Genomic DNA, 22,024 nt, shown 5'->3' on the forward strand with positions numbered 1-22,024 from the left:
ATTATTTGTTTAAATAACTTTTCCATTTGTTGCTCTTCCTCTTCTCCTTCTGGTACCCCTATAATTCAGATGTCAGAACGTTTCAAGATGTCCTGGAGGTTCCTAAGCCTCTCCTCATTTTTTTGAATTCTTGTTTCTTCATTCTTTTCTGGTTGGTTGTTTCTTTCTTCCTTCTGGTCCACTCTATTGATTTGAGACCCAGTTTTCTTTCCATCACTACTGGTTCCCTGTGCATCTTTCTTTATTTCACTTAGTGTAGCTTTCATTTTTTTCATCTAATTGGTGACCAAATTCAACCACTTCTGTGAGCATCCTGATAACCAGTGCTTTGAACTGTGCATCTGATAGGTTGGCTATCTCTTAGTCACTTAAAAGTATTAGCTTTGGGGCTTTGATTTGTTCTTCTGTTTGATCCATTCTTTTTAAATTATTTATTTATTTGTGGTCTGGTTGTGCCTGTTATGTAGTGAGGGGCAGAGCCTTAGGTGTTCACCAGGGTGGGGCAACCCAGTGGCTGGGTTGTGATGCTGTATGTGGGGATGGGGTCAGAGAGGGAACAATGGCGCTTGGTCCTCTCTCTGTTGGACTTCAGCCCCCTCTGCTGCTTCCCACAAGCAAATTGGGCCCTTCTGGTGCTGGTTCCTGGGTGGGTGGGCTTGTGTACATTCTAGGACCCTGTGGGTCTCTCCAGTGAACTCTCCTGTGAGGTTGGGAGTGTCTCCCGGCACCTCAACCTCCATAAGTGTTTTCAATCAGTGCTTTTCAGCTTTATTTCCCAGCACTGGGGCCCTGGGTTGCACGGTCTGTCTCGCTACTTGTTTTCACCTGGTTTATCTGAACTCCAATGGGTGACTGCAGACAGCCAGCTGCCTAGTGCACCTCACTGGGTCTGCTTGTTGCCTCCCCGTGCCTGTGCCCAGGGTCTGCCAGCCACCGCTTTCCCCTGCTGTGACCCCTCTCGCCGGGTCGCAACTCAGCCCCTCTTACCAGTCTGGATGAATGGTTGTTGGGACTTCCGTACAGTTCAATTTTCTGTCTGTTCTGGTTGTTTTTTTGTTTCTAAAATTTTGTTGTCTTTAATTTTGGTTGTGCGAGGAGGCACAGTGTGTCCACTTACGACTCCATCTTGGCCGGAAGTCGACAACCAAGGCTTTAAAAAAGCCACGTTTATCCAGACAGGTATGAAGAACCAGGATGCAGAATGGTGCCGGGAGGCAGCGGAACAGGTGGTCCTAAATTCATGTGTGGTGGATAAAAATTGGGAAAGGTACCTCAGGAGCAAGCAATCCCAGCCCCAGACCAGACCACGCAGCCCAGGATTCCAGAACCAGGAAGATAAGTCCCCATAACTTCTGGCTGTAAAAACCAGTGGGGGTTGGGGCAGTGGAAGAAACTTCAGGATTCTCAAGAGACTCCTCTTAAAGGGCCTGAAATAGATTTAGGACTCACGCAGACCCACCCCCTCTAGGATTCAGCACCAGGGAAGCAGCTAGAAGGGCAAAAGTGGCATATGGGGAGAAGGGGAGAAAGTGAAGTGACTGGCAACAGGGCAAGTGCCAAGAGATAGCTTCCTCCCAGGCAATCTCCAGGGGTCAGGTCTTGGCATTGTCCCCTCTCCAAGTCCTCCCCCACACATAGCCACAAAGTGGGGAAACAGGTTGCCCTACTTGGGTGATTACCTAAGACTCCACCCCACACAATTTACAGGTGCCTTTTCTACAATAGGCCACGCTACTAAGACAAGGAGTCAAAACAGCTCTACCTAATACATAGAAACAAACCCAGAGAGGCTGCCAAATTGAGGAAACAAAACATGGCCCAAATGAAAGAACAGAACAAAACTTCAGGAAAAGAACTAAATGAAATGGAGATAAGCAACCTATCAAATGTAGAGTTGAAAACACTGGTTATCAGGATGGTTAAAGAACTCACTGTGTTCTGTAACAGCATAAAAAAGACCCAGGTAGAAATGAAGGTAGCATTAAGTGTAATAAAAAAAATCTACAGGGAAACAAAAGTGGAGTGGATGGCGCCGATAATCAAATCAATGATTTGGAACATAAGGAATAAATAAACATTCAATCAGAACAGCAAGGAAAAAAAAAGAACCCAAAACAACAACAACAATAGAATAAGAAGCCCCTGGGACATCTCCAAACATGCCAACATCTGAATCATAGGGACACCAGAAGGAGAAGAAGATGAGCAAGAAATTAAAGACTTACATGAAAAAATAATGAAAGAAAACTTCCCTAATTTGGTGAAGGAAATAGACATACAAGTCCTGGGAACATGGAGTCCCAATCCAATTGGACCCAAAGAGGCCCACACCAAGACACATCAAATTGAAATGCCAAAGATTAAAGATAAAGAGAGAATCTTAAAAGCAGCAAGAAAAAAGCAGAGAGAGTTACCTACAATGGAGTTCCCCTAAGACTGTCAGCTGATTTCTCAAAAGATAATTTGCAGGCTGGAAGGGAGTAGCAAGAAGTATTCAAAGTGATGAAAAGCAAGGACCTAAACCTAGATTACTCTATCCAGCAAAGCTATCATTTATAACTGAAGGGCAGCCCTGGCTGGTGTGGCTCAGCGGACTGAGTGCCGGCCTATGAACCAAAGGATTGCCAGTTTGACTCCCAGTCAGGGCACATGCCTGGGTTGCAGGCAAGGTCCCCAGTAGGGGGCACGTGAGAAGTAACCACACATTAATGTTTCTGTCCCTCTCTTTCTCCTTCCCTTGGCCTCTCTCTAAAAATAAAATAAATTTTTAAATCTTTAAAAAAATAGATTTGAAGGGCAGATAAAGTGCTTCGCAAACAAGGTAAAACTAAAGGAGTTCATCATCACCAAGTCATTATTATATGAAATGTTAAAGGGAATTATATAAGAAAAGGGCCAGGTCCCCAGTAGGGGGGCACATGAAAGGCAACCACACACTGACATTTCTCTCCCTCTCATTCTCCCTCCCTTCCCCTCTCTAAAAAATATATAAATAAAATCTTAAAAAAAGAAAAAGATCAAAGCTATGTACATTAAAATGGCAACAAATTCACAACTATCAACAACTGAATCTAAAAACAAACTAAGCAAACAAGCAGAACAGGAACAGAAAACAAACTAAGAAAACAAGCAGAACAGGAACAGAGTCATAGATATGGAGATCATTTGGAGGATTATCAGCTGGGAGGGAGAAGGGGGAAAATGGGGGAAAAGGTACAGAGAATAAGAAGTACAAATTGGTAGTTACAGGATAGACAGGAGAATGTTAAGAACAGTATAGGAAATGGAGAAGTCAAATGACTTATATGTATGACCCATGGACATGAACTAAGGGGGGGTTGCTGGAGGGAATTGGGGTACCAGGTAGACGGGGGCCAAGGGGGAAAAACTGTGAAAACTGTAATAGCATAATCAATAAGATATATATTTTTTTCAATTTATTTTATTGTTGTTCAACTATAGTTGTCTGTATTTTTAAAAATGGTTATGTACCAGATTAAGTGATTTGGCCAAGGAATGCAAGTGTGACTCAACTTGCATGAAAATCAATTAATGTAAATACCATATTCATAGAATAAAGGACAAAACCCACATGACCATATCAATAAACACAGAAAAAGCATTTAACAAAGTTCAATTTGTCCTTTGATGAAAAAAAAATCAACGAACTAGAAATGAAAGGGAACTTTGTCAACACTGAGGTACTATATGTTAATATATGACAGATGCACTGTCCTAATCACTTTCATTAATTAAATAATTTAATTCTCACATCAACTCTATGATGCAGGAGTATTACTACCCACATTTTGCAGATGAGTAAACTGAGGCACAATCCATTGTTTCCTATGTTAGGAAGCTAATAAGTTGCAGAGCTAGGTTTCCCATACAGAAATTCTAGCTACAGAATCCATGTTCTTTTATTTTCCTTTTTGTCCCCAAGGGGGTGCACCATTCCCAGAGGTACTGCAATACTGGGTTGATGAGCTGTATGGATGGGGTGAGCTCCTAGTCTATATCCCTGCTCTAAAAATGCATTTAATATGTTGTCCTTGGATAGAGGACATATGTTAAACTGATAAGAATATATCTCTATATTTGATCTTAGCCAAAAGGCCAAGAATGATCAGAGTCCACATTCTTAATCATAGTCAGCTATACTGTCTTTTAAAGAATATGGAATTATCATTATAATGATAAACAAATCAGGTTTTCTTAGAACTAGTGATTTGATCTTCACCTGTAGGTAAACTTAATGTATAAGACTGTGAATTTATATCAGTGACCATAATTTGTAATATTGGTAAGAATTTTTAATAATAATTCCAATGTTATTTAACCAAGTTGGTAATGTTGGGTCAATACTGATACTTAATTGTAATTTAATTCATAAAACTAATGATGATTATTTATATAAGCAAACATAATTTGTAATATTGCTAATTTTTAAAAAAAATTAGTTTTAGCCCTAGCTGGTGTGGTTCAGTGTATTGAGCGCCTGTGAACCAAGCATCACTGGTTCAACTCCCAGTCTAAGGCACATGCCTGGGTTGCAGGCCAGGTCCCCAGTAGGGGGCACATGAGAAGCAACCACACATTCATGTTTCTCTCCCTCTCTTTCTCTCTCCCTTCCCCTCTCCCTAAAAATAAAATAAATAAAATCTTTTAAAAAATTAGTTTTAAAGTTTGACAGCATTAGTAATGGTGAACAATTTTTATTTGTAACTAAATTTTGATTCATAACTGTGATACTTATAATTTATATTAGTAATCATAACTAATATTAGTAATTATTTATAATAACAATTTAAATGTAAACCATATTCATGATTTCTATTAAAAACTATAATTTAATTCAAAACATAGTTATTCAGAATTTATATTAGTAACCTTAATTTGTAACATTAACAATAATCTGTAAAATATTTTACAATTTTTTACTAATAGTTTAATTTATTTTAAAGATATAATAAATCTCAATCTACTGAGCCACACCAGCCAGGGCTATTTCAGTAATTATAACTTGATTCACAACATAGGTACTAATTGCTTATTTTGATAATCTTAGTTTGTAAACTGGTAATAAATTATAATGTTAATTATAATATTCGATATTAGTAATAATATAATCTGTATTATTAAGCATAATATAATTCAAAACAGGAACTTATAATTTATATTATAGCATAATTTATAATATTCATAATTGTAATAATAGTTATAATATTTTATGACACTAGTTATAATTATTCAATTTCTATTAGGAAGTATAATTTAATATATAACATTAATATTAATAATTTACATCAGTAATAATAATTTGCAGTATTGGTGATAAATTGTAATATTAATGATTATATTTTATGATAATAGTAACCAACAGTTCAGTTGGTATTTGTAAGCAATTTAATTCATAACATTGCTAGTAATAATTTCTATTGCCAGTCCTAATTTGAAACATTGGTAACATTTCTATCAAGATGAATATTTGATAATGTTAGTTAGCAACAATGACTTACTTTCTATATGTAATATAATCAGATTCATTATATTAGTTGTGTTAATTTGTATTAGAAATCAATTTTTAGTACTCATGAGAGCAGATACCATATGTAACAGGATCAATGATTTAAATCACACTTTTAATCAGGTAAGTAAATTCATGGTATGAATACACACATGGAATAAACACATTGCAAAGCAACTTCCCTCTTCACATGCACATGCCACTTGTACTCTCTGATAGTGTACCATTGGTGACACATCCATTGGTAGTACTATTGCAGTAGGCACAATGCTTTTCCCTCCTGCCCACTCTATTTCCCCCAGACTCACCATCTCTTTGTGATTGGGATAGAAGGTCTGATTGATTAGAGGGAATTCCTCTGTCCCCAGTTTCTTGTGCAGTCGAACCATCTGGGCAAACTATGAGAGCCAGGAGAGACAGGTCAGCAAGTCCTTCACTTGAGGGAGTCTCCAATCTGGGGGTTCAAGCTTCCAAACTTCTTCAGTTCCCAAAAATCACAGTGATTTTGAGCTACTTGCATGCATGAGATATTCCCTCTGACAATAACACCTTTCTTGTCACTTACCACCCAGGGCTTGTCACAGAAGTTGTAGACAGAATGCAAAGAATTAACACTGGGGATTCCAGCATACTGCATCCCAATGACCAAACTGCGGTAGTCTCCATTCCGGGCCATGCTGAAGGCATGCTGACGAATCAGCACAAAGTCCGGCTTCAAAGACCTGGGGCACAGGGGTAGGATTGTTGAGGATCCCCCTAGAAGCTTCCCACCACCCTTAGAACAAAGAGCAAGATTCCATATCTCCACAGCACCTAGAAATTGTAAAGTGGTTTCTCACCTCAGCACATATACACAAATTGTTTCCTCCCACACAAACACCCTTTCTAACCTTTCCCCATCTGGTGACCGCCTTAAGACTTTCCTACATGCTCCTCTCCTCACCAAGGTCAGCTTCCAGCTTACCTACTCAGCTCTGACAGTTCTCTAGTCACAACCTCTCAGACGACTAGCTGTCCTCAAAGGAAGCTGCCCAGAATAAATTCCAACTTCAGGGTCTTTACATAGGCTGTTTCCTCTGCCTGAAACATTTTCCCCCTAGATCCCTGCATGTAGCTCTCCTTCACTTCCTTCAGGTCTTTCCTCAAATGTCTCTTACACTAATAATCTACCTTATCCAAATTGCAGATCCCTCCACCAGCCAACAATCCCTTTCCTGCTATGTATTTTTTCTTAGCACTTTTACATTTTGTAATTTATTTGTTTATTGTGTGTATCCCACACCATAGAAAGTAAGCTTCATGAGGGCAGAGGGATTTTGTGGGTTTTTGGGGGGGTCTGTTTTGATCACTGCCAGATTTTCAGCACACATAACAGGGCCTGCCATACAATAGGTGCTCAATAAATGTTTGTTGAAGGTAAAATGTGGAGCAGCACCTGGTATACAGTAGATGCTCAGGAAATATTGTTGAATAAATAACTGAAATGTTTGGTTTGTGGTCTGCTGGGATCCTGACTCTTCTTCAGAAGAGAAGTATGTTCCACATTCTGTGCCTAAGTTATTAAAAATAAAAATATATTTGACATATAACATTGTGTAAATTTAAGATATATGATTGACACATCGATTTGATACATTTATATATTGTAATATGATTGTCATTGTAGCAATAGTTAGCATGTCCATTATGTCATATAATTATTTCATTTTTGTGGCAGAATAATTGATATCTAGTCTCTTAGCATGTTTGATGATTATGATACAACATTGTTGTCAATATCCACTATACTGTACATTAAATCTCTAGGACACATTTATCTACCAGTTGCAAGCTCATACCCTTAAATAACATCTCTCATATTCTTCCAGCCTCAAACCACTGGTAATGACCATTTTAACTCTCTGTTTTTTATGAGTTTGGCTTTTTAAAATTCTACATATAAGTGATGTCATACAGTACTTGTCTTTTTCTGTCTGATTTATCTCACTTAGGATAATATCCTCAAGGCTCATCCATGGTGTCACAAATGGTAGGATTTCCTTCTCTCCCATGACTGAATGATATTCCATTGTGTGTGTATGTGTATGTGTATATGAGGTCTGTCTGGAAAAAGTCCAACTACTATTAGTATAACAAGAACGGTTTGTGTGACATCAGTGTAACCTGGTGGCCAAGAGAGTGGACTGGCATGCGCATGTCTGAACAGTGACGGCTACACTGTACTAGTCCATAGGGGTGCTAGATGCTGTTCAGTGAGCATTTCTACTGTGTGGCCATCACATTAAAAATGATTGAGTGAGTAGAGCAACAAATCTGCATCAAATTTTGCATTAAGCCTGAACATTCCTCCACAGAAACTAGTTGGATGTTTCAGAAGGCCGAAGATATGAGCAACTGGTGATTGGCAGCTTCATCATGATAATGTTCCTGCTTGTGCATCACATCTCATGCAGAGCTTTTTTGTGAAACATCAAATCACCCAGGTGACTCAGTCCCGCTACAGCCCAGATTTGGCACCCTGTGACTTCTGGCTTTTCCCAAAACTAAAATCACCTTTCAAAGGGAAGAGATTTCAGATTGTCAGTGAGATTCAGGAAGATATAATGGTGCAGCTGATGGTGACTGTGAGAACTGTGTGAGGTCCCAAGGTGCCTACTTTGAAGTGGACTGAGGTGTCATTGTCCTATGTACAATGTTTCTTGTACCTTGTATCTTCTTCAATAAGTGTCTCTATTTTTCATATTACATGGCTGGAAGCTTCTGGACAGACTCTCTCTCTCTATATATATATACACACACACACACACACACATACACACATATATACACACATATGTGTGTTTATGTATATGTGGATATACATATATAGACATATATATAGACATACACGTGTGTGTACATTTGTAGGTACATACATATGTATCACATCTTCTTTATCCATTTCTCCATCAGTGGACACTTAGGTTGCTTCCATAGCTTGGCAATTGTTATGGGCCTAAGTTCTTGCTCACAGAAGGACAGGTGCAGAGGTGGAGATTCTCCTTCAGATCTAAGGGAGTCCTTATGCCTCTCCTATAACACCAAGTTGCCCTTTTAATACTCACCGCACAACCTTCACCCCATTCCGAAGAACTTCCATGTCCACAGAGAATCCACCATTGGCATGAGCCACGAGGTTGAGATCCGAGAATTCAGCCTGCAAAGGAAAAAAGTCAGCAATTCACTCATATCACACAAAAATGACCATTTAGTCTGCTATCTGGACAGTTGATCCCCAGGTCCACCTGCTCCAACTAACCTGTTCTACTTTAATATCAATTTCCCCATGGATCTTCTTTCCTTTGAAGTATTTTGCCCTGTAAAGGAAAAGCAGAGTATATCCATTAATGCTCAAATCTCAGGAAGACAAAGCCCAAGCCACTCCTTTCACGCCTTTGCCCATAAAGTGATTTATGATTGTTGAAATGCTTTGAAAACTTAAAAAGTGCTTTGTGAACATTAAAGAAACAATAAAGTAATCCTCATGGAGGTGTATAAATGTCAAAGAATATTGCAAAGTTTAAAATAAGTCCTTAAACCCCAGAGAGCAGGTATTTTCTAGAGTATGGTCTGCTTGTCACACTGCTACTGTAAATATTTTTGGAAAGCTTCAGAAAATGAGGAGTGCTTTGTAAACTGTAAGATACTTTGAAATTACATGCAAGTTTTTAAATGGCAAAGAACCTTAGATACAAATATATGAAGTGTGCCTGGGTATGTCTCAGTGCCTCTATCTGCTTGTACGGCCTGAGGCATATCCCAGCTCTCTGGCCTTTTCCCAAAGAGGAGCACATTCATTACATATGGTTATGTGCTGTGAGGGACAGAACAGCCATGGGTAGGATAGGTATCAGAAAAGGAGAGACAGATTGAGGGGTGCAGGCTGGTGGTGGTTCTACAGAAGCTGGAGACTGCAATGATGGGGGTGGGAAAGAATGCATCTGTGGACGAGTAGAAATGATAAGAGGGAAGAGGGGTAGGAGCAGCAGTAGGCACATCATAAACTGCCATGTTACTATCCCTAAGTCCACCCAATGCTGGGCTAGGTTTACAGTGGCCTCATCCCCCAGACCCAGGATTTCCTACCTGATAACCTTCTCCACAGACAGAAGCTTATTCCCAATAAATTTTTCTCATAGAAGGGGGTGAGGGGACAAGCCACTCTTCAGGTCACCTACATGCACACAATCAGGGTCTATGACACATACACATAGCACAAATGGGCTCTTGTGAGTTGACTAATATACCCCGAACACCTCAAACACAGTTATTTACTTCTCTCTCCCTCTCTCTCTCTCTCTCTCTCTCTCTCTCTCTCTCTCTCTCCCTCTCCACACACACACACACACACACACACTCACTCCATTACTGACACTGAACCCTTACTAGTGTTGGAAGAAAATCTTTTAAAGACCTGTGTATTTTTTATTTATAAAATGGTAACTGCAAATTATATCACTATTTTTCAAACTTTTTTGATCATAAGTGTAGTGGGTACTCTGGTCAGATCTTCTCTTCAAGGCCAGTGCACCCTGAATGTTAGCTGCTGACAGCTCATGGCTGTGTCCCACTGGAAATTGTCTTATGTCACAGGGAACTGCCTTAGCCAAGGTTACAAATACTCAGGCAGCCCATGACTTATACCTGGTCTGAATGAGTACAAAGGCCAGCTTCTTTGCCTCAATATAGGCTGACTTTGAAGAATCATCCCAAACCCAGAGCTCCCCCTAGGGTTAGCTAAGGCCTCTGATGCAACCACTGGACCAGTTTCTCCCTCTGTCCAACCCTGCCCTCCTTACAGGTGTTGATCCCAAAGGCACTCCGCAATAAGCCTCATGCATGCAAATTTCTGCTTCCAAACTTGTTTCCAGAGAACCTAACCTAAAACAGTGGGCCAGAGAAGTCAAGCCACAAAGAAAACTCTAATACAATTCTGGAGCTGAGTCACCCAGCAGCTACCAGGCAATGAGGAACCATCATTTGTCAGGGGCGGAGCACAGATAGCCCCTGACATGCTGTGTTGACTCAAAGTGTTCTGCAACAGGTCTCGGCCGTGATGCAAGCAGTCCTGCCACTCAGGCCATATGATCTAGCAGCTCCTGTGATACTGGATGTGTCAATAGTGGGAAAAGATGCAGTATAGAGCTTAAGAGAAGCTTGAGTAGGAGGCCCCTGAGGTTCTAGAGCAAGGCCATGCCATCTGCATCAGAGAATTACATACCTTTTGAGAAACAAATCTTGGTGTAGTACTGGGCCCCAAATAGAGACAGAATGCTTGACCATGGGGTACCAAGTAACTTCACATCAAGAAATGTCCATTACAAGCTACGTTCTGCTAGGCATGCCAATTAATAAAGTCAGACAGGTCCAGCAGCCAGGACTGACCCCAAATAGGAACAACCAAGCTTCCTGAGCAGGTAACCCAGATGCCCATGTCTGTCATCAACACTATTGTGCTAGTGTTTCCCTCAGCTCACTTAAAGGGGCTCCTTACAACCAGTGGATAAAGGGAGAAAAAGCCTAAGCTTGCTTCATAAACGGATTGCCTTGGTGTATGAGTGGAACCCAAAAATGGACAGTGGCTAACCTGTAGCCCCATTCAGAGAGGTCTTGAAAGCAGTGGCAGAGCTTCCAATGGGCAAAGCTTTGAGCTGTACACTTGGCCATCTACTTTGTGAGGAAAGAGAAGTGGCCCATAATTAGAATATATATTCACTGAATGGCTTGGCTGATTTGTCAGAAGCTTTGAAAGAAACATATTGGAAAATTAGAACAAGGAGGTCTGGGACACAAAAGTGTGGGTGGACATATAGGAGTGGAGGTGAAATACAATGAAGACCAAAGATCTTTCTATTCTATGTTAACACCCACCAGACATCATCCACCATGAAAGTGGCACTAGGCAACCAGGTAGACAGAATGAGTCAGCCAGATGATGCCAGCCAGGCTTTTGATTTAGTCACCCCAGTGCTGGCAGATAGGCACATCTATGAAGTGGCAAGAGTAACAGAGATAGAAGCTATATGTAGAAGCTTACAGAATCACTGCAGAATGTTCAACCTGCTGGCAACAGAGACCAATAGTGAGTCTCTGACGTGGACCATTTCTCAAAAAAAAAACAACAACCAGCGCCCTGGCTGGTGTAGCTCAGTGGATTGAGCCCGGGCTGTGAACCAAACAGTCACAGTTTCGATTCCCAGTCAGGGCACATGTCTGGTTTGCAGGCCAGATACCCAGTAGGGGATGTGCAAGAGGCAACCACACATTGATGTTTCTCTTCCTCTCTCCCTCCCTTCCCCTCTCTAAACACAAACTAATAAAATCTTTTAAAAATTAAAAAAAAAAAACAGCTACTTTGTGGCCTCCCCCACCCTGGAAAGAGTAATGATTAATTTTGACTGGAATGTTTTATGTATGAGTTTGCCTTTCTTGACTGCAGGACCTTAGCCAGTATCACTGACCAAGGGCTTACACAGTGTGTGTTCCACCAGTATGGGATCCCACATAACCTTGTATCAAACAGGAAAGGAGGTACAAAAGTGGGCCCATGACCATGGAATCAACAGATGACCTTATATAGCTCACCACCCAGAAGCTGCTGGCCTGAAAGAGTCATGAAACTTCTTGCAACCACAGCTAAGACCCCAGCTTAGAGGTAATACCATGCAAGAACGAAGCACCATCCTCAAAACCCGGTATACACCCTAAATCAATGACCATCGTTTGTGCTTCATTTGTAATATGTAAAATACATGGGTCTGGGGACCCAGAGGTGAAAGTAGGAGTGGCCCAGCTTACCATCAATCCCAGTGATCCACTTTTGGAATGTGTGCTTCCTGTTTCCTCAGAGCTCTGCAAGGTTAGAGGTCCTGGTTCTCCAAGGGGGAACACTGCTACCAGGGGACACAGCAAGAATCCCATTACATTCTAAGCTTTGAGTGCTACCTGGACACTTCAGGTTTCACATGCCAATGGACATGAAGAAGAGTCACTGTCTGGGCAGGGGTACATGGCCCTGATCATCAAGAGGAGGCAGGGCTGCTGTTACATAGTGGGGGCAGGGAGGCACCCAAGTGATGTACTTGGGTATCTGTTGGTACTCCTTGCTCAACTTTGATGGCAAGTGGACAAGAACACCAGCCACAGCCTGAGGACAGCATGGGGACCAAGGGCTCAGGGATCTCTCAAGGATGAGGGAATGGATCATGAACCAGGTAAGCTACTGAAACCAAGAGAGATGCTAGCTGAGGGTAAGGAGAATCTAGAATGCATAGAAGACAATGCATATCATTTATTTATGCCACATTTATTAACTGTGTCAGTGGAGGCTGTAGTTCATCCCACTAACCATGCTCTTTCAAGTTACCACCAGAAAACAAGGCCAATTACAGTCCTGGAAGAGGTGTTCCCAGATGGGATGAACTTACTCTAAGGAGTAAGTGAATCTGAGCAGTACAAGAGGTGGGCATATGCCTTCACATCTATCCCCCAACTTCTGGGAACAGCTACTGCTGAAGCTTCACAATGCTGTTCCACCCTGAGAATTGCCCTCTGTACCACAAATTTGCCTTCCCCAAGATTGTTTCTCCTCCCAGGAGGAAGCCTGGAGTCAATGACTGACTGATGCAGGAATTCAGAAACATGGCTCCTCCAACTCCATTGGGATAACTCTGGAGGGTCCTCCCAGCTCCCCAGAGGATTGGCTGAGGCCTCTGTTGTGGCTGCATCATAGCTCAACCTTTCCTTCTGCCAATTCTTGCTTCCCCCCACTTCCCCTGCAACAGGAGTTGTTCCCCAGAGCTCTCCCCAAGAAATCTGCATGCAAATCTCAGAGTCTCAAGGTCTGCTTCCAGGGAAGTCCCAGAAAAGAAGCCACAATAAAAAATATAGTTTATATAACCCACTTAATACATATTTACATAATAACCCACCCTATACATATAATATTTGTTATATAAGACGCACATAATATGTCATAAAGCAAATATAATATAGGTTGTCTTATATAATATATAACATACAGTATATGGTATATTACATATTATGTGTAGATGTATCTATAATGTATAGTAGAATGTGTTTAAATGTACATATATAATTAGAATGAAAGTTTCAGTAAATAATTATCTTTACTATGTGCAGTAGAGTCTGAAATTTCCTATTCTATTTTGTTCCATTTCATGAAGAAAACCACACAAATATATATTATATACAATTAACCCATTATATAGTAAATGTATTATTATAGTATATGTCATATATAATATATGTCACATATTATTAATTATATTTCTTATTGGAGTAACACTTTTGCTAAATAATAATTCTACTTATGATGTGCAATATACCCTGTTATTTTCTATTTTCATTTATTCTACTTCATGAAGCAAGTGAAATGCTGGCAATAGGTAGTCCACAGTTTGGAAAATACTTGACTAAATTATCTCCAAAAAGGAAAGATGAATCTCAACTCAGAGTTTGCAACTTTAAATCATGGAGGACTCAAGACTCAAAAAGGAATGAGAGTGGTAAGGTTTGGTGGGAAAGGTGTCAGATTGTACTTAGATGTACAATCCATTAGAGTTTGCACAACTCCTCCTTTATTCCAGGCTGAGGTCACTAAAACTTGTGTAGTTCTGAATGTCTGCAAGTTGGTGATGTAAAGGTCTGTGTTCCCCACATTAAGCCTGGTGTACAAGGCTCTCTCCCTTTATCCATCCTACTTCACCTGTAGTAGGTACTAAATAAATATTTGCTAGATTGACTGGAAGAAGACTGGAGCAGCTGCTGGGATAAAGGGGGGTCGTTTCTGGCATGCAGAAGGGGAAGAGAAGAATATTTCACTGAATTCAGCAGGTTCTCAATAAATGCTTGCTGGACAAATTAGAAGAAAAATGGAAAACACTGGAGTTATGATTATGGAAAGGGGAAGAATCTTGTCAATATTCAGTAGGTAATTAAGGTAGCTTGCCGGAATGAAGAAAAAAGGAGCATAGCATCTGTCTGGAGAGTCAGCGTGGAGAAGGAAAATCTAAAAGAAGGTGGTTACCAGTATTCAGAAGGGGCCTCTTGAAGGTTTGTTGACGTCAATGGAGCAAATTTAGCCAGGAAGATGGCATCTGTGTGAGTGGGTGTTGGTGAAGGAATTGTAGCATGTGTTCAACAAATGCTTTATGGATTGTTGCAGAAAAGACTAGAAGAGCCTGCTGCAGGAATGGGAATATGGTTGTTTGAACAGAATACAGTGAGAGATTAATAAATGCTCTTTGGGTTCTTTGGGGAACGTGGCAGTTGGGAAGATGGCTGCTAAGTGGGGGAGGGAACCTGGCCAGAATACAGTAGGTGCACATTAAGAGCTTTCAGGATTGTGTAGTGTGGAAGACAGGATGAAGATTGTTGAAGGGGTAGTGGGGCTACAAGAGGGGGAGGAGAAGAATAATGAATAAGGGGTTATTAGTAGTATATAATAAGTGTTCATTAAAGAACCATGGTGTTAGTGGAGAAAAAGCTATAGAGAATCCAGCTTGTGGTTAGGATTAGAAGGAAGAAGAACTGAAGGAGGGGTTGCCCTAGTATATAGTAGTGCTTAATAAATGCCTCCCACACTCTGACACATGGAAAGTATATAATTAATATCTGTAGAATGAATAAATGGTTCTGAATATAAAGGCTGCTGAGGTAGGGAATGGTTGTCTAACCAGTAAAGAAATGGTACTCAATATATTTAGACTAAAGTAGACCCCTCGGGAGGGAGCACTTGAGACAGTGCCAGAACCTCCAGACTTAGAATGACTTTTACATAGTAGGTGCTCAATACACGTTTAGTGGCTTAAATAGAAGGAAGACCCTTTGGGGTATAGACTTAAGAGTGGGAGAGGGAATCCTAGAGACACTGAAAGGAGTAGAAGAAAAGTAGACCCTTATAAATTAGGCTCTAGACTTATCAAAGGAAGGACCCTGGAGAGAGGTTTTATGATTCATGCAGGTTCTCCTAGGGGTAATGGAGGAATGCTCACTAGAACCAGTAAAAGAAAAAGGACTTTGGGGAGGAGGTGTGAACATATAGCATACAGAAGTTACTCCATATATGTTTGCAGGAGCCATTGGAGGAAAAGTTTTTTGGGGGAAGATAATTAGAATTGGCTGCCTGACAGGAAATAAATGCACACTGAATCCATTCAAAGAAAAGATATTTTGGGGGGGGGGGGCTAGGGATGGGCATATAATCAATTGGAGGAAAATCTTTGGGGTAAGGGGATTGAAGATGCAGAAACTTGATCTATGCAAGCTTCATCCTCCAGCCAAGGAGAGGAAAGACTTTTGTGGAAAAGGCACCAAATCAGGCACACAGCAGATGCTCCACAAATGCTCCAAGGAGTGATTAAAAAGATAAGGTCTTTGGAAAGAGGGATCGAAATGGTGCACACAGTGCTGGGTATCTGATTACTGTATTAACTGGAGGCAAAGGCCTTTAGGGAAAGGGTTGAAGTTTGGATCATGCAGAAGGTGCTCAATACATGCAGACTGAAGTCACTGAAGGAAAGGCATTGGGGAAAGGGTTTGAGGATGGGGTAAACAGTAGACCCTCAATAAATGCTTCCTGAATACACTGGAGGAAAGAGTCTTTAGAGAAAGCTCACACAGCAGGCAGTGGATAAGAGCTAGGTGGGTCTACCAAAGAAAAGATCTTTGAAAGAGTAGCCTGAAAATGGGGGATAAAAGAGGCACTCAATAAATGCCTTCTAGATCCATTGTAGGAAAAGGATTTGGGGGAGAGAGTCTGAAGATGAGTCACACAGAGAAGGTTCAAAAATGTTCTTGGAACTCATTTGAGGAAAATGGTATGTTTGAGAAAGGGGTTTAGGGATGTGGCATATAACAAGCATTTAATAAATGCTTTCTAGGTTTTTTGAGAAATAGGTCCTTGGAGAAGGGGCCTGGGGTTGGACACACAGAGGGCATTCAATGAAGGCTCACAGGATCCATTAATGGCAACACCTTCGGTGAGAAGCTGGGGTGGGATACACAGCAGGCACTCAATCAACGTTCACTGAATAGTTTAAATGGTCTTTGAGGAGAGGACTGGGGTGGGGCACATAGCTCACTCTGGATACACACTCACAAGATCTATTAGAGTGAAGGCCTTAGGGGAAGGGTTGAGGGATACAAAATACATGTCAAGCTCTCAGTGAATGTTCACAAAATTCATGGAAGCCAAAGGCATTGGGGACAGGCTCCCACTGAGGCACACTGCACATACTTGATAAATGCTCACGAGATCCATTAGAGGACAAGGCCTTTGGTGAGAGGGTTGGGCAGGTGGACAGGACACATTAGGCTCTCAAATGTTCACAGGATATATGGAAGCCCAGGCTTTTGGGAAGGAGGTACCTGGCAGGCACAGGATAATTACTTCCTGTATGGATCAAGGACTTGGTGGTGGGGAGGTGGGGGTAAGGACGGGGCACACAGAGAGCGCCCAGAGTAATTTAAAGGAAAAGGGTTTGAGTGAGGGCGTCAGGTGCGGGACACACAAGTGGTGCTCAATAATTGCTCATCACAGAACCATCTGGGGACCCAGGCCCGCGGGAAGACGTCCGCGGCAGTGGCTTACCAGTCAGTGTGGGGCTCGTCGATGACCAGCAACACCCTGGCGGCGGCGCCCCCACGGCCTCCGCCCCCAGAGCCGCCGCCCACCTGCTCGCTGAAGGTGGCGGCTGCGGCCGCAGTGGTCTGCTTGACCGCGTTGGACAGCGATGAGAAGAAGCCACCGCCCCCTGAAGACCCAGGGCTAGGGGCAGCCGGAGAGGCCACGGGGGCAGCCGAGGAGACCCTTTCGTTAGTGGCGGTCGCGGGACCGGGTGTGGCCCCAGGGCTGGGGGCAGCAGGTGGCGGCGGGGGCGGCTGCGGGCGCTGCAGGTCTGTCATGTACCCATTTGGCAGATTGGCCATGAAGTTGCTGTCCGACAGGCGGCGCCGCAGGTAGTTCATGGCTGCGGAGCGGGGCAGGGGGTCCTAGCAGCAGTCCGGTGAGGAGTCGCGGGGGCAGATTGCGCGGGCCCAGGAGCACAGCTGCGCTCTCAGGCACGACGCGACTCTTCCGCTGCCCGCTGCAGACTGAGGCAGCGCTGAGTCGCCACCGCCGCAGCGCGGATGGTCGCGCCCGTGCCCCCCTATCTGGGGCCCCGCGTGGTGCAGTCCGGCTGGGCCAGCGGCTGCGAGGACGCGACCAAGGCTACGGGGAAGGGGAGTTTGGGGAGGAATGGTGAGTGACGTCAGCGCGCCTTCAGTGCTGGGGCGGCGGGGCGGCGGTGGCGCGCTCCAGCAGGCGGGGGCGAAGGCGCTGTCCGTGGTGCTGAAGGGGGCCGTGCGCAAGCGCCACGCCGCATCCTGTTCCCTTCCCCCCTCCGATTGGGGATGCGCAATTTGGGGAGTGGGGGCGGGGTGGGTGCTTGTAGCAAAGGTTGGAGTGGGTGGTCATGCAGGCCCCCCAACCTGTCTCATTCTGATCTTCACACCCAGTCGCACCCATACACAGGACCCTCAGCAAATACTCGGTTCCCAGTGTTGATATGCACCGCAGAAGGCATGTGGGGGTAGGAATGGAGGCACATCCGGAGACACAAAAGTAGAGGACGCCCTCACAGCAAAGGGTGGGGGTCACACGCAGTACCCCGCGGATAAGTTGCCCAAGTACACACAGGCTCAGCTAGGCAGAGAGGTGCAAGGGAGGTATAGACAGCGTTAGACAGGTGGAGGTTGGGACTTGGGCAGGGTACACATCTCTGCCCTGGCAGGGGTGCTGGAGGCACACAGGGAGTAATATACACATAAAAATACATGTAGACACCCACAAAAGTAAGGAAACACACGGAGGCATGTACAGACAAAAAACACACACCAATCTATGTATCTAGGCATACATACAAACCCAGGGTAACACACAAGGGCATACATGCATACATGCACACATATACACTTACACATGCACACAGGCACCACACTCAACACACACAGAACCTGGAAAACTCACATAAGTATGGACATCCAGACAAAACACATACCCACAGACAATGATGGACAAATCTAGATCAACCACACAGACACAGTCCCTGAACTCTAGCCCCGATGTACCTATACCTATGCCCCTCTACACACACATTAGGTTGCACACACTGGGTCCAATCGTTTGCCCTGGACACAGTCAAAACCCACAGTAACTAAGTATCAGTGCCCACAGCTGTCTCCCTCTGCACCACAAAACTTTCCACAGAGGAAGACACACCTTAGGGTATGTACACAGTAGGTGCCAAATGTTTGTGACATGAGCAAATGGCCTTTATAGTCTTGACAGAGGTGGACTGTGAAAGCCATTTTGTCAGCTCCTATTAAGATCCTGATTACAATGAGAGCACAAGTCTATTTTAAAATACCCAATGCTTAGCCATTTACATGTATTGTCTTATGCAACCCTCACAACAATCTTATGGGGTAGTTAATATCATTTCTATTTACAGATGAAGTGACCCAAGAATTCCAATTCATTCCTAAAGCATCATGTTCACTATGTGATCCCCACATTTTCTTTTTTTTTTTTAGATTTTATTTATTTATTTTTAGAGAGGGAAGGGAGGGAGAAAGAGAGAGAGAGGGAGAGAGAGAGAGAAACATCAGTGTATCAATGTGCAGTAGCTGGGGGTCATGGCCTGCAACCCAGGCATGTACCCTGACTGGGAATCGAACCTGCAACACTTTAGTTCGCAGCCCAAGCTCAATCCACTGAGCTATGCCATCCAGAGCTAATCCCCACATTTTCAAAAGAATGTTCCAGAAACAGGTGAGAGTATGGCTGGAAAAACTAATTCAAGGGGCATTATGGCAGGAGATGAGGTCAGAGAGGTTATCAAGGACCAGATGGGCAGGGCCTTGTGGGCCATAGTGAGTGATGAGGGTGGACCAAATGAGGTAGAAGATATGGCAAGAAGTAGGCAGATTTGGAGCCTCTTCTGCCTGCAGGATTTTCAGATGAATCATCCACTTACCTATTCATGTGTCCACTCTTCATTCATTAAGTTATTGGCCTGTTTAAACAACATAGTAATGGTGTGGGATCTGGAGTCAGAGTGCGTGCCTTCAAACTAAAAATGATTGACTCACCTCTAAGGGTGTGGGATGGGAGAGAGAAAACTCCATTTTTGTATGTGCTGTGACTTCTGTCAGGAATGTTCTCCCCCTACCCTCCCAAGGATCATCTTTGACCAAGGTCTTCAGGAAGTCTCCTCTTCCAGGTCTTGTATTCCATTTCCTTTTCCCCTAGGCTCCCACAGTCCTCAAGTCAAATACCTCCAAAACGTCCTCTACTTCCTCCCCCATCCCAGTCAGCTCCAGTCTCACCTCCAGTCCTTTGCTTTGGACATTCTTTCCCCATCTCTCCGGGATGCCTTCTCTGGCACTTAATACCCCAGTTTTCCCCACATTGTGTAACTCCCCAAGAATTGGGTATTTCCCAACATTTCAAAGTATGTGTGCCCCAGTTTTTTTCTCAATAAGTGAAGTAAACAAGTTATGCTGGACCTATGGTGCCCTCTCTGGGGGACAGGAGCAGTTGCAGGGCTACAGACCTTTCTGGCTCCTAAGGAATCTGTTGCTAGGCTGCTTCTTCTCAGGGGTTCTATTTCTAGTTTCCTAGTACTTATGGACCCCAGCACCATTCCCTTTCTGCAGGTGGTTCAATTTCTATAAATTAATATTTGTAGATTGTTTTGCAAAAGAATGAGGATTCCCCCAGGAGTGTGTCAAGTCCTTGAAGCAGAGGTAAGGCTCCTCTTCCATCTTCTCCAGTAGGAATTTAAAAGAAGGCCCCAAGAATGCTTTCTTTGTTGTGTGTACCTATGTTTATAACATACACATCCATGTTGTCTTAATGTGCATGTGTGCACATACACACCACTATAAGTCACATTATTACAGTACACACATGGTTGTAACTTCACACTCACTGCACAAACTCAATACATCCTTAATTTTTGTACAGACCCATAGGCAACTTACACTGCACACACACAAAGTTCCACTTTCTTGTAAACACATATCTCTCTCATACTCTGTATTAGCAACCAGAACACCTCACTGTGGCTTATTCCTGCCAAGATGACCAAATACTTAATAAACTTTGTCTTCATCTCAACCCATCAACTAGCCCATTTTACACAAGGGGAAATCAACCCAGACAACTGAGTGTCCTGACAGACTTCGGGTGTCACAAACCTTCCATCTGAACCCTCCCACACACAGGTGCCCCTCCACTCACAGGACTAAGTCCTAAACTCTGCTCCTGACATGGGGCTTCAGAAATGTCCAGTCCACTACCTTTAGTGTTTGTTTCCTTCTTGGTAAATGGGGATAATAATAACCCTCATAGGTTCATTGTAAATTAAATGAATTCATGCTATGGAAGCTTAAAACACTACCAGGCACACAACAAGTACTCTCTAAGTACTAACTATCACCATAATTATGATTCTTATACTTTGTCTCATTACAAGGGGCCTAGCATTCATAATTGCTAAATGAATGAGCAAGTGCTAAGGGCATTGGTGTATGGGTTTGTTCCATTCACCATGGAGACACATACTACTCTGACTCCTCTTCTTCCGTATCCCCCACAATGTCCAGGACTATTGTTAGTAGGTGTTGACAAGATGTTCCAAGGAAAGGATCACCTATTCTGAGTCTGTTCCCTTGTTCAGATGTCCTCTCCTTCTACCAGCCCTTCTCCACCCCAGATGCCCAGACTTAGTTGTAGTATACAGTAGATGCTAATGACTATTGAATGAATGAACAAATGCTAACAGGAATCTGTATCTGGGTTTGCACTTCTCCTGGCAGATGCTGCCTCCAGCTTCTCTTTGCCCCTACCTCAACTTAGAGCTCTTCATAGGCACTTCCTCACCAGCTCCCACCCTCCAGAGCTATTTGTTGCCACTAATTGCAGCATTGAAGTTGGGCTGTTGGACGTGCGTAGGTGCACATGCTGGTGCAGCAGGGTGCCCACCCCAGCCATGCCTCTGCTGCCTGCTGCTGTTCACCCAGGACTGATGTGGAATCCACCAACCCAGAGGCTCTGGTGGGTGGGAACCTAGGGAGCTTTAGGAGGTGGGGAGATGGATAAAGTATGCCAGCTAATCAGAAAGTGCCTGGCAGGGCAGGTAGCCAAACAGGAAACCCATAATGGAGTTCTGCAGAGGGACATGATGGGTGGCCCCAGGCACTAGGGGGTAGGGGTGGGGGTGGGGGCAGACACTGGGGTTCTGAAAGCAGCAAATGGGTGGAAGGGGTGGATACTCGCCTTCATTCCTGCCAAACTGTGGCCATCATGGAAAATAGTTTTCCACAACAGGCCACTGTGACTTTATCTGTGCTGTGCCTTTTTGCCTAGAAGATGCTATTGCTCTACTC

The 22,024-nt window shown here is 43.3% G+C and overlaps 1 protein-coding gene and 1 non-coding gene across 3 annotated transcripts in view; both read right to left on the minus strand.

Moving 5' to 3' along the window:
- Positions 1-17,666, minus strand: part of SYN1 (synapsin I) — a 48,180-nt gene extending 30,514 nt beyond the window's left edge. For both annotated transcript variants that reach the window (XM_045860397.1, XM_045860396.1), the window contains exons 1-5: positions 17,181-17,666; positions 8,826-8,883; positions 8,632-8,723; positions 6,093-6,249; positions 5,836-5,925 (exon numbers count right to left, since the gene is read on the minus strand). In XM_045860397.1, coding sequence (XP_045716353.1) covers positions 5,836-5,925; positions 6,093-6,249; positions 8,632-8,723; positions 8,826-8,883; positions 17,181-17,557 — 774 coding nt within the window. In that variant the 5' untranslated portion in view covers positions 17,558-17,666. The remainder of the gene's footprint in view (positions 1-5,835; positions 5,926-6,092; positions 6,250-8,631; positions 8,724-8,825; positions 8,884-17,180) is intronic.
- On the minus strand, positions 3,942-4,127 carry LOC123832845. Its single transcript, XR_006788111.1, has one exon. It is a non-coding gene; the product is annotated as a U2 spliceosomal RNA (small nuclear RNA).
- Positions 17,667-22,024: the final 4,358 nt, after the last annotated feature.

The sequence above is a fragment of the Phyllostomus hastatus genome, unplaced genomic scaffold, assembly GCF_019186645.2.
Source record: "Phyllostomus hastatus isolate PE091 unplaced genomic scaffold, TTU_PhHast_1.1 phas_scaffold_200, whole genome shotgun sequence".
Taxonomy (NCBI): domain Eukaryota; kingdom Metazoa; phylum Chordata; class Mammalia; order Chiroptera; family Phyllostomidae; genus Phyllostomus; species Phyllostomus hastatus.